Source organism: Ovis aries, chromosome 19, assembly GCF_016772045.2.
Source record: "Ovis aries strain OAR_USU_Benz2616 breed Rambouillet chromosome 19, ARS-UI_Ramb_v3.0, whole genome shotgun sequence".
NCBI lineage: Eukaryota > Metazoa > Chordata > Mammalia > Artiodactyla > Bovidae > Ovis > Ovis aries.
In genome coordinates, this window is record NC_056072.1 from 52150143 (window position 1) to 52164296 (window position 14154).

The 14154-nt window shown below is 48.6% G+C and overlaps 1 protein-coding gene across 1 annotated transcript; it reads left to right on the forward strand.

Annotated features, from left to right (window-relative positions):
* The first annotated feature begins 671 nt into the window (after positions 1-671).
* ELP6 (elongator acetyltransferase complex subunit 6) lies at positions 672-13060 on the forward strand. The gene is made up of 7 exons (XM_012100136.5): positions 672-833; positions 2774-2852; positions 3864-3934; positions 6536-6654; positions 7641-7842; positions 9684-9830; positions 10983-13060. The coding sequence occupies exons 1-7, from the start codon at positions 780-782 to the stop codon at positions 11109-11111; spliced, it is 801 nt and encodes a 266-aa protein (XP_011955526.1). The 5' UTR covers positions 672-779; the 3' UTR covers positions 11112-13060.
* Positions 13061-14154: the final 1094 nt, after the last annotated feature.

Consider the following 14154-nt stretch of genomic DNA (forward strand, 5'->3'; position numbering starts at 1 on the left):
TCTCTTGCTTTTTCGATGATCCAGCGGAAAATTGGCAATTGATCTCTTGTTCCATGGAGGCTTAGGGAAGGCCTCGCTGATAAACTGACATGTGAACAAAGACCTGAAAGAAGTGGCGTGTTTTTTGTTTGTTTGTTTGTTTTTAACGGCCGCAGCCCAGGGAGGGGAAATAGTGCAAAAACCTCAAAGAGAATCATGCAGGGCGTGTTCCAACCCTACTTGGTCAGTGACCCTACTCTGATAACCCGTCTTATCCAAAACCTACCCCCATCTCACCGTTATTCCTTTATCCAGCTTCATTTTCCCCCCTACAAAGAAATTTTCAATGTATTATTCCATGTTTATTACGTCTGTTTTCTGCTTTGTGCGAGAGCGGGCGTCTTTGCCTGTCTGGTTCGCCCATTGCAGCCAAAGCGTTTAGTAGTGTGAGGCACACCGCAGGAGCTTGACAGGAGGCTCTGGGATGAGAAGAACGCGCGGTTGAGGGAAGGAAGAAGAGATCCGACCTCCTCATGGCTTGGTCGTGGGAAGCTCTCTGGGAGTGGAATGCAGGTAAGAAGCCCGCACAGCTCAGGGTCCAGGGTCCCCGGCCTTGTGCGCGTCTCTGCGCATGCGCCGAGTGCAACCGATCCGCGCGTTTCATTGGCTGCGGCCAGAGGAATTGCGCATGCGCACTCCTCCCGCGTGTTCCTGTGTGGTGGGTTTTGCCCTCCAGCCTCCGCTCTATCCGTGACAGCCCATCTTCCCATCCGGGGCCCCCATGCGTTCTGGAGCTCGGAATGTTCCCAGAACTCAATAACCTTCTCAACACCACCCCTGAAGGGGCGGAGCAGGTAAGAGGTCGCAAGGTCGAGGAGGAGGTTGGATTCTGGGAGCGCGGCGCAAGACCGCACACCCGGATGAAGCGCGCGCGGACCCGTGGGAAATCACGTGACGTCCGTGGCCCGGGGGCGCTTGGGAGTTGTAGTCTGCAGAGGACCCGACCCCGAGGCTAGGCTAGACACTTAGGCCCGCGCAAGATAGGCATCCTGTGGGTTTTCGAAGGTCGCATGCGCCCTTGAAAGACCACAGGAAGCATGTTATTAGTTTGAGTTGACTTGAGTGTATAGGCGACCCTTGTGCGTGTTCAGCGTGGTGGGAGTCCCAGCGCCCAAACAGAGGTTGGTGGGGGTGGTTTAGTCGCTCTGTCGTGTCCGACTCTTTGTGACCCCGTGGACTGTAGCCCGCCAGTCTCTTCTGTCCCCGCCCCCCCGTCCCCCCGCCCTCCCCATCACAAGGGAGCAACTTCTTAACGACCTCTTCTTAACGGCCTCCTCTGTCCTGGGAACACTTGGCAGGTTTCAGCGAATGCTTCTGCTCGTCTTCCTCCCCATGTTTTTGAACAGTGCTCTCTGAGTTGCTCGCAGCCAATGTTTGATTGCACAGCACGCCTTTGGCACCACAGCCTCCCTGCTGTTTTCGTCGCTCTCTCCTTACCACGGTCTGGAGCATCTAAAAAACGTTCATTCGTTAGCCCGAGGGTTGCCTCTCCTAGAGACATAGGTGATTTATTTCATAACTCCTGTCTTTCTGATGAAATGGAAAAGCCTTTGTGTTACTCCATAGTCCCAGGCGAATAGTTTTCAGTAAATCCTTGTGCATTTTAATTGCCCTGCAGTTTTTCTCTGCCCAAGCCTCCAGATGGCGCTGCTTACATTGCCAGTTACTACTAGCACCTCCAAAGTCCAAACTGAGGGCCACAGTGAGGGATAGAAGTGGGCACCAGGAAATGACAGCGCCAGGGGTAACCCCAGAGTCTGCTAGTGTAATCTTTCATGTTTTATGAGAGGAAAAAATATCAGGACAACAGAGAGATGACCTTCCCTATCATTGACAAGGAACAAAGGGTGACTGGAGCAGGACAGCCAGACCCTGCAAAGGCAGGACAGCCAGATCCCGCAAAGGCCATCTTTAGAGGTCTCTCCAGGGCTCTCCACAATGAGAGCTCTGCCTGACGTAGTTTCCAAGGCCACTGGGAGGAGGACTTTGATCCTGGCTGTCTCTTGGAATGACTGCTTTCTCCTCCCCTGCCTATGGGACAGAATTGGCATGAGGATTAGAGTTAGGGAGGACATTGGATTAGATGACCTTTTAGAAGACCCCTTGCAATCTGGACAGTCAGTGATTTTTGTTGGGTTCTGATGATAAAATCTTACTTTATTCAGGATTTAATTCTCTCAATGGCAACCCACTCCAGTATTCTTGCTTGGAAAATCCTATGGACGGAGGTGCCTGGTAGGCTGCAGTCCATGGGGTCGCGAAGAGTTGGACACGACTGAGCGACTTTACTTTCACTTTTCACTTTCGTGCACTGGAGAAGGAAATGGCAACCCACTCCAGTGTTCTTGCCTGGAGAATCCCAGGGACGGAGGAGCCTGGTGGGCTGCCGTCTATGGGGTTGCACAGAGTTGGACACGACTGAAGTGACTTAGCAGCAGCAGCAGCAAGACTGGAGAGGAGTGAGGAAACGAAGGGATTTTATTCTCCATTGCCTGGGGAAGATGATAGCTTGAGATATGCTTCCCCAAAATGAGTACGTTTGATACAGATCACTTTCATTGTTGGTTTTTCTATAATTTTTACTTATTTTCTTCTTTTTCTGGTTAAACAAACACACACATGAGTGTCCAGGTATAGAGATTTAAGAGTAGACACAATCCACCAGATTTTGACACTCAGTTGAACTCTTTCCAGGGAGTCTAATACATCTTTTTGTGTTCTTCTTAACTTGTAGGGGAAGCTGACTCTACTCTGTGATGCCAAGACAGATGGCAGTTTCCTTGTGCACCACTTTCTCTCCTTCTATCTCAAAGGTATAAGACTATCATAAAAGAAAACCCAAGGCTGGGGGGTCGGGGAGGAAGAGGCCTGTTTCAGGTAGCACTAGAAATAGTATTAACTAGTCAGGCCTTTGGTGTTTGGGTAACCAGATGGTTATATGTTAGTTCATGGGATTACTGGACCATCTTGTTCCCACCCCTATTATGCCAGAGTCTGCCATGTATTCACTATATCCAGTATTGCCTTCCATTTCTCCACCACCTGTGCAGGCACTGACTCCCTTAGGGCCTTGTGTGGCCTCTTCATTTAATTGATCCTTGGTCCTTGGGTAGTTGAAGTCTCTAGGCACTCAACCCATTAACACTTTGCCCTGGCAATAGATGCTTCCTAAGGAACAGAGGGGGGAAAAAAACAGCTCTGCAGTTCACATACGGAAATCGATTAGAAGAAGAAAACAGCCAAATGAAAAAAAAGGACTTACTGGTTCTCCTTGAGTCCCCACTGAGCCAGGCCAGAATACAAGGTTGACCTTTGGCACTCTGAGTTGTAATAATTTACAGCTTTGAAAGTGATTTTCCTTTCTAGATGATGTTATTGTCAGCTTATACAGAGCAAGAGCATCTACAGATAAGTTGTTAATTAAGTTCATAAAGTAGCTAGAGTTTCTTTGTGTTCTTCTTATATGCTCTTGCGTATTAGACTGGTTTAAAAATTCAGTTGTATCTCTGTAACCAACAAGTAGTTAGAAAAATACAGTGTTTTTAAAACTGTAATGTATTTTCAGGGGAACAAACTAAGGTTCCTAGTGATACATCTCACAGGTAAAGTACATCTCAGAATCAATGAAATAAGATATGGTTATTAATATAAGGTATAATTATTGATATGAAAAAAGTACCTCTTCACATCAAATTGAGTATGTCAGGTTGCAAGGCATGGGTTCTCTAGATCTGCCTCAGTTCTTTGGTTTCCAGAGGCAGGAAGTATTTGAGACTGATTGTAAATAGAGAGTTGGTTAAAAATCAGTTTATTTTGTTTTCCAGCTAATTGTAAAGTCTGCCTTGTGGCCCTCATCCAGTCCTTTAGTCACTATAATATTGTGGGGCAGAAGCTGGTAAGTATGTTAGACCTCTGTGATGAGATCCCTGAGTGAGTGTGTGTGCCAGGCATATGTATGCTGTCAGGCTGGGGGCTTCCCTGTTTGGGTTGCAGGGAACTTAGAAAGGGAAGGGCTAAGGAAATCATGGGATCCTGAACCCTTTATCTGAAGGGCGAGGGCAGCATCTCTGCGTGTTTTGTTCATTTGTCGAGTGTTTAGAACCAGACCTGTTATGGATTAAATCAAACCCTTCTCCACTGAGTCTGGACCAGTTAAGGTTTCTTCCTTGTCAGGGTGAACATTAATCTTATCCCCAGTGGGTTAGAGATCACAGCTTGGTCTCTGCCCAGTTGAGTGCCTCCCACTGTCTCTCCCGTAGCCTAGGGCTTTTGTCCCTTGCCCCTCACCTCGTCTTAGTTTGCCCCTTGTCTTACTGAATGCAGCCAAGCAAGAGTAAGATGTCTGAGGGGCTGGTGACCCTCCTGGCACATTACTTGTGACCTGTGACCAGGTGAATTTCTGGGGCTCTTGTTGTTACGTGTTTTTGGTTTTTGTTGTAAGTCAGGCCCAGAGCGGGAGAGAACCAGGCCACCCATCAGCAGTGATCTTCGAAATGACGGCCTTACTGTCAGTCCTCTTCTCTGATCGGAGGGAAACCAGTGAGAGGGCGAGAGGGTTTCCCATCCTTTGCAGGGAAGGGAGAGGTTCCTGTGCCAGAGGTCAGGGCACAAGCTCAGGGAGCACGGTCGTGTCAGGAACACGGGTTGCATTCCAGGTCAGTGAGGCATGCATTTGGCCCTGGCATCTTGAGCTGGGATGAGAAAGGTGTGTATTCTCATATCCGGTTTGGCTGCTTTTCCTGTTACCTTTGACTCACCAACACAGCAGGAATGGCATGCACAGCTCTGGGTGTGCCAAGCACTACAGCGTGAGTTTCTGTCCTCTTGCTGTAGTATTGTTCTTATATCAGGACAATAGTAATGAGCAAGAGCAAAGGAGACTGTCAGGAGTCCTCTCTGCCAGGCTGGCTGTTGTTTCTAATGGTGCTGCACAGCGAACACCAGTGTGTGACTGAGCCGTCAAGGCCTGGTCTGGGGACACAAGGAGTCTGAGTTCTACGTCACCTGCTTCTTCTGCAGAACCGCAGGTTGCATGTCTGGATAGTGTCACCATCACGGGGTGTTTGTTGAAATGCAGATTCCCAGGCCCTGCCCCTAAGGCTTCTAGCTCTGGAGTGGGGCTCAGAGATCTGCATTTTAATCAGGTATCTCAGGAGATTCTCTTTTTTATTTTTAAATTTTTGGTTAGGTTGGGTCTTCATTGCTGCGGGTGCTTTTCTCTTACTGCGGTCTATGGGCTTCTCATTGCAGTGGGTTCTCTTGTTGGGAAGCACAGGCTCTAGGGCGTGTGGGCTTCAGTAGTTCGAGTTCCCAGGCTCTAGAGCACATGCTCAACAGTTGTGGTGCAGGGGCTTAATTGCTCTTGACACATGTGGGATCCTCCCAGTTCAGGGATCAAACCCGTACCTCCTGCATTAGCAGGCAGATCTTTACCACTCAGCCACCAGGGAAGCCCTCAGGAGATTCTTGATTGCGTGGTTCATAAAGACCCATGTTTACGAAGCGCTGGTCGAGAGCAGGGGTTGACCAGCCACAGTCTGCACCCCATGTTTTCTGTACGTGAAGTTTTATTGGAGCACAGCCACCCCCATTTGTGTCTGAGTGGTCTGTGGCTGCTGTGAGAGCAGAGTTGAGCTGTTGCAACAGAGACTGTCACCCCACCACCACGTTACTATTTACTTTCTGTTTTTAAATGTACTTTATTTTGTAACTGCTGCTGCTACTGCTGCTAAGTCGCTTCAGTCATGTCCAACTCTGTGCGACCCCATAGATGGCAGTCTATCAGGCTCTGCCATCCCTGGGATTCTCCAGGCAAGAACACTGGAGTGGGTTGCCATTTCCTTCTCCAATGCATAAAAGTGAAAAGTGAAAGTGAAGTCACTGAGTTGTGTCTAACTCTCAGAGACCCCATGGACTGCAGCCCACCAGGCTCCTCTGTCCATGGGATTTTGTAACTACATGCCCTTAAAAAGGCAACTTTATATTACTATCATAAAGTAAAAAGCAGTACTAGGTAAAAAATAAGTATATAAGCAAAAGGAAATAAGTTTTTAAAAAAATGTGACAAGTAGAGACTTCCCTGGTGGTCCAGTGGCTAAGATTTTGTGTCCCCAGTGAAAGGGGCCTGGGTTTGATCCCTGGTCAGGGAACTAGACCCCTCATGGTGCTGCGAAAGAGCCTGCATGCCACAATTAAGACCCAGCGCAGCCAAATAAGAAAAGAGTAAAAAAATATATATTTTTTTAAAGAAAATGAGAACTACATGTAAATGCACATGTGACAATAGAACAGGGGTTGTGTGTGGGGAACACCCAGGGGAGACGAGACCTGGACTCCCATGTCAGGCAGCCAGACGCGCGTTTGCAGGGCTCCAGATGGGCCCAGAGCCCTCGCAGGAGCTGGAGTCCTGCAGTCATGAGCCCCTTGGTGCCAGGTCCTCTCTGATGAGGCCCCTGCTAGCCTGGGAACTCACTCTCCTCTCCGTGGTCGGGTGCAGGGTGTCAGCCTGACTGCAGCGCGGGAACGTGGGCAGCTGGTGGTCCTCGAGGGTCTCAAGTCCGGGGTGGACGTCTTCTTCCGGCCCCGGGAGGAGCCGCACCCCCTGCAGTTCCTCAGGTCAGTCAGCCCGCCGCCCAGCCCAGAGCACACCCGCAGATGGGCCCCGCCCTGGTCTCCGTGTGAGCCCTTTCTCTCTCCCCGGCAAGTGGGAGGGCAGAGCCGGCTGCGGAAGGCAGGCACTGCCTGCGTGTCGCAGCATCACTCAAGGTCTTTCTGTCAGAGACTGTGTGCCTGTCCCGGAAGCTGTAGAAAGCTAAGGAACCCACAAAGATGGGAGATCCTGCATGCTGCAGCTAAGAACCAGCACAGCCAAATCAATAAATAATATATTTTTTTAAAAAAAGGCCAAGTGTGTGGCCTATGTGTGTGGCCTTGTGCACAGCCTGTCCCGTCTCTGAAGCTGGGTGTCTTTGAACAGGTGGGCCTGGTCTCCACCTGAGCCCAGATTATATAGACAGCATCATTCTACCTGCTGTTAGCGGGGTTTGGCCCTGGAGTGTGGGGCCATGAGGCCGGTACCTGTGCCCCAGGCTCTGATTTCTGAGCCCACTTCCCTACCACCCCCGTTGCTGGGAGACCGCTGCTGCAGTCACTGGGGAGGCGGAGGTAGCAGGGCCAGTAGTAGGTCGGACCTGGTCCGAACATGAGCACTCAGGCTGCCGCTCGGCACCTGGACGCGTGAACTGCTGCTGAGCTTTCATCCTCAGTTATGACCTCCCAGGAAGGCCTCTCCCTTTAAAGCAGAGACCTTAAGCCCTTGGACTGAGAGGCTGTGTGGGCCTCTGGGGGGGTTTATTTCTGTGTCCCCGAGTTTCTAGCACAGAGCTCTGTACCCAGCAGGCCTCAGGGAATAGTTGAACTGAAATAAACATGCCCACGGGAGCATGGCTTTTCTTTCCAGGCAGCTCATGAGCCCCTTGGTGCCAAGCACTGGACCCACTTCTTTCCCTCCTCCCCCCAACCCCCACCCCGTGCTGCTGTGTTGTCTCTTGAACATCTGGAGAGCACGTGAGCTATCTGGTGACTTCTGCCCTGTGTCCCAGGGAGGCCAATGCCGGGGACCTGCAGCCACTGTACGCGTTTGTGCGAGACGCCCTCCAGCCTGTGGACAGTGGGGAGGCCGCCTGGAGGTGCCCGGTGCTGCTGGTGGACGACCTCAGCGTGCTGCTGAGCCTGGGCGTGGGGCCAGTGGCAGTGCTGGACTTCGTCCATTACTGCAGGGCCACCGTGTGCCAGGAATGGAAGGTAATCAGGGGCTGCACCCTGAGCTTCTGTCTGATGGCTTGGGGCTTTTTCTTTACTCGGCAGCCCAGAAGTTTTCACCCCACGCAGCCTGCACTCTACTACCTCCATTGCTAAAAAGTAAGACCCTGAAAACTGAAGGGTGCCTGGCCCTGTCTGTACTGGGATTGGCCACGTGTGGTACTGCGTCTGTCCCCGCTCTGCCACATGGCAGTATCGCTCTGAGTGTGTTTTGAAGGTCAGTTAAGATAATAGATGTAAAACTGCTTTAAGGATTGTGAGGTGAAGGGACTTCCCTGGCAGTCCAGTGGTTAAGATTCTGTGATTCCACTGCAGGGGGTGTGGGTTCGATCCCTGGGCAAAGAACTGTGATCCTGCATGCCACACAGTGTGTCCCAAAACAAGAACAACAGTATGAAAATTGCGAGGTGCCATGCAGGGATAGGGTGTAACCTTCACTGTTAAGCTATGAGGCAAAAATAGAGATTTTGCCTCATAGAGATTTTTAACAAAACAGTAACACCTGTGGTACCCACCTCCCAGGAACCAGACGGCAAGAATTAATTGAGGGGGAGCTTGCAGCCATCAGCTGAGCGTGTGTCCCACAGGGCCAGGCTGGGCACAGGGCAGTGGGGACGGGGGAAGTGGGTTAGTCAGGGTGTGTGGATCCAGAGGCGCATGCCACTCACCTCCTGCGTGCAGGGTCCTGCCTGGAAGCTGGATTTAGGGGACCTTCTCAGGCCATCCTGCCTACAGTCGCAGGGCCAGGCGCCAGGGTGATGGGGAGAGAATGGGAGGAGGGGGACGTGTAAGGGGCCTCAGGACACAGTTCAGTGGGGCTGGGGGAGGAGTGAAGCAGGTAGTCAGCTTGTGCAGCTCAGCCTGCTGTGTGGCCCCCTGTGCTGTGTTAGGTCACTCAATGTGACCCCATGGAGTGTAGCCCACCAGGCTCTTCTGTTCACCGCATTCTCCAGGCAAGAATACTGGAGTGGGTGGCTGTTCCCTTGTCCAGGGGAATCTTCCCAATCCAGGGATCAAACCCAGGTCTCCCACATCGCAGGCGGGTTCCTTACCACCTGAACCACCGGGGAGCCCAAGAATACTGGAGTGGGTAGCCTATCCCTTCTCCAGGGGATCTTCCCAACCCAGGAATCGAACCGGGGTCTCCTGCAGGTGGATTCTTTACCAGCTGAGCTACCAGGGAAGCCCCGTGTGGGCCACTACCAACTTCTTTTTGTAAAAATACTTAAATTAATTGAGAAAGTAAATCTTGGGAATAGTTTAATAAAATAGTTTAATACTAAAATTTCAATATCTTTTTATTATAAAGTTTTTAATATTTTAATTAAAGTTTTAATATTAAAATAGTTCAGTAAAGAGAAAAAGAAGATATAAACAGGATATAAAGTCGACTTTAGCAAGAAGTCAGTCTCTGCTTCCCTCCCTCGTATGTCCTTCCGGAGCGTCTGAGCAGGCATGAACGCATTTGTATGTACGCTCGTCTCCCTGCTCTTCTTTCCGCGTTCCGAGTAACCCACCATCCACACAGTTTGGTACTTCTTTTCATTTACTAACACACAGTGTGTGTTTTGCTGTCCACTGCCCCCAAAACAGGACACACTGATGTGCTTTATTCTTTTCCACAACTGGATGCTCTTCCTTGCTTGCGGACCAACTGAGCTGGACGTCCAGGCTGGGTGTGCTGGGAAGCTGTTCCAGCAGACGATTGCAGGCCCGGGCCCGGAGCCCAGGCCCATGAGAGGGCGTGCAGGGCAGTGGAGGCTCCCAGAGACCCGCGTGTCTTGAGCCTGGCGTCCCTCCTGACAGCCTCCATCTTGTTGCAGGGAAACGTTGTGTGCCTTGTACACGACAGTGGAGACACTGAGGATGAGGAGAGCGACGTCCTGCTGAATGGCCTTAGTCACCAGAGCCACCTGATCCTGCGGGCTGAGGGCCTGGCCACCGGCTTCTGCAAAGACGTGCACGGGCAGGTGCGCGGGGCCCTGGCTCAGCGGGAGCTGCTCGCCTCCTCTGTGCGCCCCATTGCCCACGGGACAGTGTCGGGCCTTGGGGTAGTCAACTAGGATATGCCTTCAGGTGGGAGGGAGGTCTCGGAAGTTGTGTGAATGCAGGTCAGAGTCCGCTCCAGGGGTTCTCAGCCCCGTGCACCAGGGCAGGTTTTGCACGGTGGTCATTTGCAGCCAGAGAGGAGCTCCTGGAGAGGAGATGACTGTCCAGCTATCCCCTGGGGAAGGCAGTAAACAGCAGAATTCCACCGCAGGGTCACAGCAGGCTCTGTGTGTTCAGGGCAACACCATTCCTTTTCAAGTGGAGACTTCGGAGGCTGTTCTTCTGGGCTGGCATTACTGCCACCCCCTAACCCCACTGCCGGGATGTTTGGAGTACTTAGGGGGAAGCATGGAGTCCTGCCTGTGCCTGGAAGGGAGGTCAGGTTCTCCCCATGCCCAGGGGCTGCCGTGGTTCTCTGCCTTCTGAAACTTCTCTTTCGGGATCACCCCAGAGCCTTTGCCACCTCTTCCAGGTTAACTTCGCGTTGACCACTTTTGACCCATTAAGGGTGGGTGGGAGTTTTGGCCCAGAGTCATTCAGAGTCAGGTCTGGAAAACAGCATCCAAGCAGGCTCAGAGAGGCTGTGCTGGTGGTATGCCAGGCACACCCCGAGGAGACCCTTCCACTGGCAGCGTGTGGCTCTGAAGCCACTCAGCCCTGCAGAGCGTTGTAGTCACTCAGGATAAATGTCCAGTCTTTGGAGCCTCGGGATTGAGTGTGGGCATTCTAGTGCATTGGCCTTCCAAGCTCATCTAGCTCAAGAGTACGAAACCATGCTCACGGAAAAGACCAAAAGGAAATACACAAAAGTACTTTCATGGTTTTTCTCTGGATGAGTGTTTTCTACTTTTCTTTGTCTTTCATGTTTTCCAGGATGAGCAAATATTACTATTGTAATGGAGGGGAAACCTTTATTTTGAGGTGATAGGTAGTAAGCTTTGTTTCAGAAGTTGGTCCCATTTACCGCATCGCACCTGGCCTCAGCTGAAGGTCACCGAGGAGGCAGACAGGGTTCACACTGGAGCAGGTGCTTAGGGGGCCTCTCCTCTTTCATTGTTCTCTTTGTCACTTAGCTGAGGATCCTGTGGAGAAGACCACTGCAGCCCACCACCCACCGGGATCGAAGCCTCACGTACCAGTACAAGATACAGGACAAGAGTGTGTCCTTTTTCGCCAAAGGAATGTCTCCTGCTGTTCTGTGACCTGATTTAGGGGTGGTTGAAGCTACCTGGGACTGTTTTTTGGTGGTGAAAGATAAAGCAACCGAGCAGAAATGGGGTCCTTTGGAGTCTTCTTCATACAAAACGCTTTAGCTCCAACTCCCCATTTTTGGTTGTGGTGACTTTCAAAGCTGGAGTGGGTATGAACGTGCCAGCCAGGAGGCAGTCCTGGATGGCAGGTGTCCAGGGTGACATCTAGGATAAGCGTGGCCGATACACAGTGAGCTCCCACCTCGTGGCTTCCCATGGATGGTCACGTTTACTTTTCACCTTCATCCTGACACAGTAGCTGCTTTTCTTCTCAAAATATGGCATTTGATAGAATATTTTAAAATTACGAGTATAAGTCGCTTAAAGTAGCTATTAAAGAACGCCATTCTTTTATTAATATGTAAGTATTTATACACGTTTCATATGAGCTGCAGTTCTGAATGGGTAAGGCACCGCAGGACGCTTTTTACATGATACGTATTTTTTCACTTGGTTTATAAATATTTTCAGTAAACTTTTAATGTTTAATAGCTACTTAGCATTTGATGGCATCATTAATTTCTAATTTGCATAGCTATTCTCTGGGTATGTGGGTTCTGATTTTTGTAATTATAAATTATGCTGTTATGAATTTTATATACTATGCCTGTTTGGGGATTGAGGCAAGTACTTGTTTCCTTAGAACATTCATCCATTCAGCAAATATTGAGTACCTTCTGAGGGTGTGGGGCTTCCCTGGTGGCTCAGATGGGAAAGAATCTGCCTGCAATGTAGGAGACCTGGGTTTGATCCCTGGGTCTGGAAGATCCTCTAGAGAAGGGAATGGTAACCCACTCCAGTATTCTTGCCTGGGAAATTCCATGGACAGAGGAGCCTGGCAGGCTACAGTCCATGGGGTCGCAAAGAGTCGCACACGACTGAGCAACCAACACTTTCTGAGGATGTGACAACGACCAGATAGGTCTCTGCCCTCGTGGAACTGACATTCCAGGGGAGGAGACAGACAGTCCACAGAATTGAGAAGTAAGGGACGTAGAGTTAGACCATGATCAGTGCTCTAAATAAAGCAGAGAGGGGACCTACGAGGGTAAGGAATAATGGCATTTGAGAGCCTACTCCCTGGAGTGGAATTCACGATTGGAAGCGTGGGCCGGCCCCCAGCTGCCATCAGGTCGTCCCATTCTGGATGACGGCACCAGTGAACAGCCACCTATTGGTTTCCTCCACCAACTTCAGGTTAACGACTAGATATGATTTTCTGAATTTTCCCACGTGTATAGGATCTCTTTATCACCCTTAATCATTTACCATTTAAAAGCTGGTGTCAACCTTATTTTTTATTCTTTGTAATATTGGGGGAAGTAAGATTTTATCATTGCCTTTGTGTATGTTTTTCTACATTCTGGTTTTTAGAAAATAATCTTCAGAAACTTTTTTAATATTCAGATACACATCAATTCAAGAAATATTTTTCAAATACCTATTTTATATAAGGGTTTAATAAAATAATGACACCTGCTGTACTTGAATGGGCATAGAAAATTGGAACTAAATGTGATGCAGTGGAGAAGGTAACAAGGCCCATCAAGGCAGTTCAGGTAATGTGAGTGAGGCTTATAGGCTGATGGTCACAGGAAAGAGTAGTTATTTACCCTCACTTCTTTTGTTTTTAAATTGAGGAGGCAGAGAATCATGGAGGAATATATGGAAGCAGTACTATTTGAACAGGACCTTGGAATGTTCTGGTTTTTTTTTCTGATGGTATGTTAATTCTTCAGAATTCAGAAATGTATGTTTCTTCCTTGCTGGAATGAAGGTGCTATTCTTTGTTTTTTTTTCCCTACTTTTAAAATATCAATAGTTTTAAAAATATGGTTAAAATGTAGACTTGTTCAAATTTGTCTTCATGCTGATAGCTGTTAATAAATAACCCAATAGTATTTACTAAGAAGTAATGTTCTTTTCTCCTTATATAGTTCTGGTTTATTTATGTGTGAAGTTCATAAATGAACCTCTGTGAAATTTGTCTTTAGTAACTATTGAAAGGTTAATGTATGTCAGTATCAAGATTTTTCATTATTGGGAGTTCCCTGGTGATCCTGTCATTAAGACTAGGGGTTTCCCTGCTGTGGATGCAGGTTCAATTCCTGGTCAGGGAACTAAGATCCCACAAGCTGTTTGGTGAGGCAAAAAAAGAAAAAAAAAAAGTCATCACTTAAAAGGATATTATGCCCACTTCCTGGGTTGGCCAGAAAGTTCATTTGCATTTTTCGGAAAGATCTTATGGATAAATATTGGTCCAATCCAGTATTTAGCCAGATGAAACTTACCAGATCTTACCAAGGTCTAAAATATTCTTCGGGGACTTTTTGCTCTCAGGTAAAAAACTGTAGTTGTTTGAGCATAGAGCAGTATGTATCTCATAAGCCGTGTTGAGGAATTTGCTGCTTTTTATATGTTTTGAAATTCTTAGTGCGTTTTATTCTTGGACTTGGACTTGGGTTGGTCAAGGTCAAGTAACTCTTTGGAGGTAATTTAAAACTTTTTCTTTGTTATTGGCCTTTATTTGTGGCTACTTTTCTTTGTTGTATCAGTTCCAGTACTATTTATTTCTGAAATAGTTACCCATTCTATTTGTTTGTCTGAAAAAAGCATTTGTAAACCAGATCTACAATAAGGGACTTGGATCTAGAATATATAAAGAACTCTTAGAATTCAATAAGAAGACAAATATCCCAGTTGAAAAATGGGTAAAAGATTTGAATAGACACCTCACCAAAGCAAGCATAGGAATAACCAACATACACGTAAAAAGTTGATCAGCATCTTTAGCTATTAGGGGAATACAGATTAAAACCACCATGAGATACCACCGTATTACCACTGAAACAGCTATATCAAAAAAAATCTGACAATTACAAGTGTTAGCAAGCATAAGGAGAAATTGGAACCCTCACATATGTAGGCAGGAACGTAAAATAGTGTGGCCACTTTGGAAAACGGTTGGGCAGTTTCTTAAAAATGTTAAATGTAG